Source organism: Trachemys scripta, chromosome 5, assembly GCF_013100865.1.
Source record: "Trachemys scripta elegans isolate TJP31775 chromosome 5, CAS_Tse_1.0, whole genome shotgun sequence".
Taxonomy (NCBI): Eukaryota; Metazoa; Chordata; order Testudines; family Emydidae; genus Trachemys; species Trachemys scripta.
Window position 1 is genome coordinate 27987372 of NC_048302.1, and position 2486 is coordinate 27989857.

Below are 2486 nucleotides of genomic sequence, written 5' to 3' on the forward strand. Positions count from 1 at the left end.
CCACGAAAGCTTATGCTCTAATAAATTTGTTAGTCTCTAAGGTGCCACAAGTACTCCTGTTCTTTTTGTAAGTACACTGCATGAAGTAAGTGTCCAATATTGCAACAGACCTCTGGTCTGTCACCCCCCACACCCGGGCAGAGGATATAACCAGACACAATGTCGTGGGAAAATACAGCTGCAATGAGCTTCAGACAAATAAAACTTAATGTCACTTACTATGGAAGAACTTGTGGCAATTAGTTTGAAAGATGTAGCTATACAGATTGATTTTAAGGGTCTGTTTTTATTAGCTTATTACAAAAATTAAAAAGAAAAAAAATATTTTCAAAATTAAATGGATCCCTTTGGATGGCATCTTATGTACACATGTGATATGGAACATGTACACATTTTGGATACTTTTCCATTAAATTGCTCACAAAGCACTTTATAAACCATCTAGATATTTACATCAATATTTCCACCTCTCTATATTTATATCTGTATCTTACCCTAACTCACCTGTCTTTCAGCACTTAGCTAGAAGTACCATTTGCCACATATGGTTAAAACTTTCCTGCCTTGAATTCCCCTAGCAAGAAGAACTGCACCGTTATGCTGATCACAGAACCGATATTTTGATGTGATTTTATTTTATTTCTACCTAACCTGCCTATATGTACCTGCAATGGCAAAGAAATAAAATGGGTGGGAGATCAGCCGCGGGCGTCAGCGGCCCCATCAGCGTGAATTCTCACGGGGCCTGTTTCAGGTCTCCCCCATCACCGTGGTGCCTAGGCTCCCCCTGAAGCAAACCTGAGCTCTCCGCTGGCGCGCAGTACCTCGTTGTGGTGCAGGTGGTGCTGTCCCGGCAGCGCCGCCCCCTGCTCCCGCGCGGCTCCCAGCGTCTGCAGCAGGTGGGTGAGCTGGGCGGCCGAGAGGCTGCGGTTCTCCCCGAACAGGCTCAGCACGTCCTCGGCGAAGCCCCCCGCTGCCGCGGGACCGCGCCGCGCATCCGCGGCCAGCGGACTGAACGCCGCGGCAGCTGCCAGCGCTAGGGCCGCCACCCGGGGCATCTCGGCGCACAGAGCTGCTCGCCGCTGGTTCCGCGCCGCTTCCCACGCGCTCTGTCCCGGCTCTGCTCCCGCAGCTTCCCCACGCTCGCCAACACCCTCGCGGCGTCTCTCTCAGGCCCGGCGGGAGGCGGGTAGGGGCCGGCTGCAGCCTCCGCGCTTCGGGAAGGAAGAAGCGATGCGGCAGCCCAACAACGCCTCGGCGCGCCTGATGAGAGAGCACAAGAGACGGGGCGATAAGGCAGCGCGGAGCCCAGGGCAGCCTGCGCGTAGTACCCCGCGGGCACCCCCCGTGCGGTGTCTTTCGCCCCAAGGAGCCAGACCCGGGCGAGGCTCCGCTGCGAGCCCAGCAGGAGCACGCGGCGTCCTGGAATGGCCAGCGCGCTCAGCGGGAAGCCGCTTCCCCCCAAAACTGCTCCGAGGAGGAATATTTTTAGCCTCCTTAAAAACTCGCTCCCCATTCACGGCCCCCCCGCCGCCGCCGCCCAGTCTTGCATTCCCTCTGTCACACACAGGGTGACACCGTCCTCACCTGCTCTCTGCCTCCTTTACAGCCCTCCCTCTGCCCAGATAAAGGCTAGAGGAGGGGCACGTGTTGCAATTCCACCGCCCCGCACGGGTATGTCGTCCGGCCCTTGCACTGGCTCCGGGGTTAAAGATCGGTCGTGCAGCTTAGTAGCTTTGGCCTTTTGCTTCCTCCAGCCAGAGAGCCGCCGTCGTGAGCTGGGTTAGACAATAACTCCTGTTCCCTGTGTAGCCGCCCCGCATACTACCTAGCAACATGTGGCTGAACCTTAGCCTCGGTTGGGAAATAACTGATTTATCCGTCAGGCTTGGCAGGCAAGGAGAAGTGGAGCTAGTTCTCCCACCCGAGACCAAAAAACTCGCTCCTCAGAGGTGCGTCTCTCTCCCACACGACCGACTGTGTCGCTTTCCAGCTAGGGTTGAAGTTAGAGATAAAAGAGGGAACACCACAGCTGATAAAGCCAATGGAATGTTGAGGGATGATTGTGCAGGGCATGAATTCTGTGCGAATGCTCCGTACACAGAGTGCCAGCTGCCTTGCATTAGCCCTACCGAAAAATTCTACCCTTCTAATATGTTGTTAATGTATTAATATCTATCAGCACTTCACAGCTGATTTTTAATTCGAGGGAATTCCTTGCCCTTCAATTACTCTTGCTTTAAGTAGTAATTTATTTATTAATGGAGCTGTGAAGCTCATGACAAAAACCAGTATTATTGTAAGGTGCTATCCTCACACTATAGCAAAGGGCTCGATTGTGTCAGAACCACTCAACCCATAAAAGGGGTCTGATTGTTATGCCACCACAGGAACACTCCAAGGAAACATATGACTCAAGAAGCCATAGGGAATGCAGGGAGCACAACTCCTTTGATTCCCCCTCCCTTGCTCCAGAGTAGTGGTTC

The 2486-nt window shown here is 53.1% G+C and overlaps 1 protein-coding gene across 5 annotated transcripts in view; it reads right to left on the reverse strand.

Moving 5' to 3' along the window:
• The window catches only part of SLC39A8 (solute carrier family 39 member 8), a 41618-nt gene extending 39689 nt beyond the window's left edge, over positions 1 to 1929 (reverse strand). For 2 of the 5 annotated variants that reach the window (XR_004645966.1, XM_034772569.1), the window contains exons 1-2: positions 1588 to 1929; positions 825 to 1263 (exon numbers count right to left, since the gene is read on the reverse strand). Coding sequence is in view for 3 of the 5 variants with exons in the window: in XM_034772569.1 (XP_034628460.1) it covers positions 825 to 1058 (234 nt within the window). In the remaining 2 variants the exon portion in view is untranslated. The remainder of the gene's footprint in view (positions 1 to 824; positions 1264 to 1587) is intronic. The other 3 variants (XR_004645967.1, XM_034772570.1, XM_034772567.1) reach the window with 2 other exon arrangements.
• Positions 1930 to 2486: the final 557 nt, after the last annotated feature.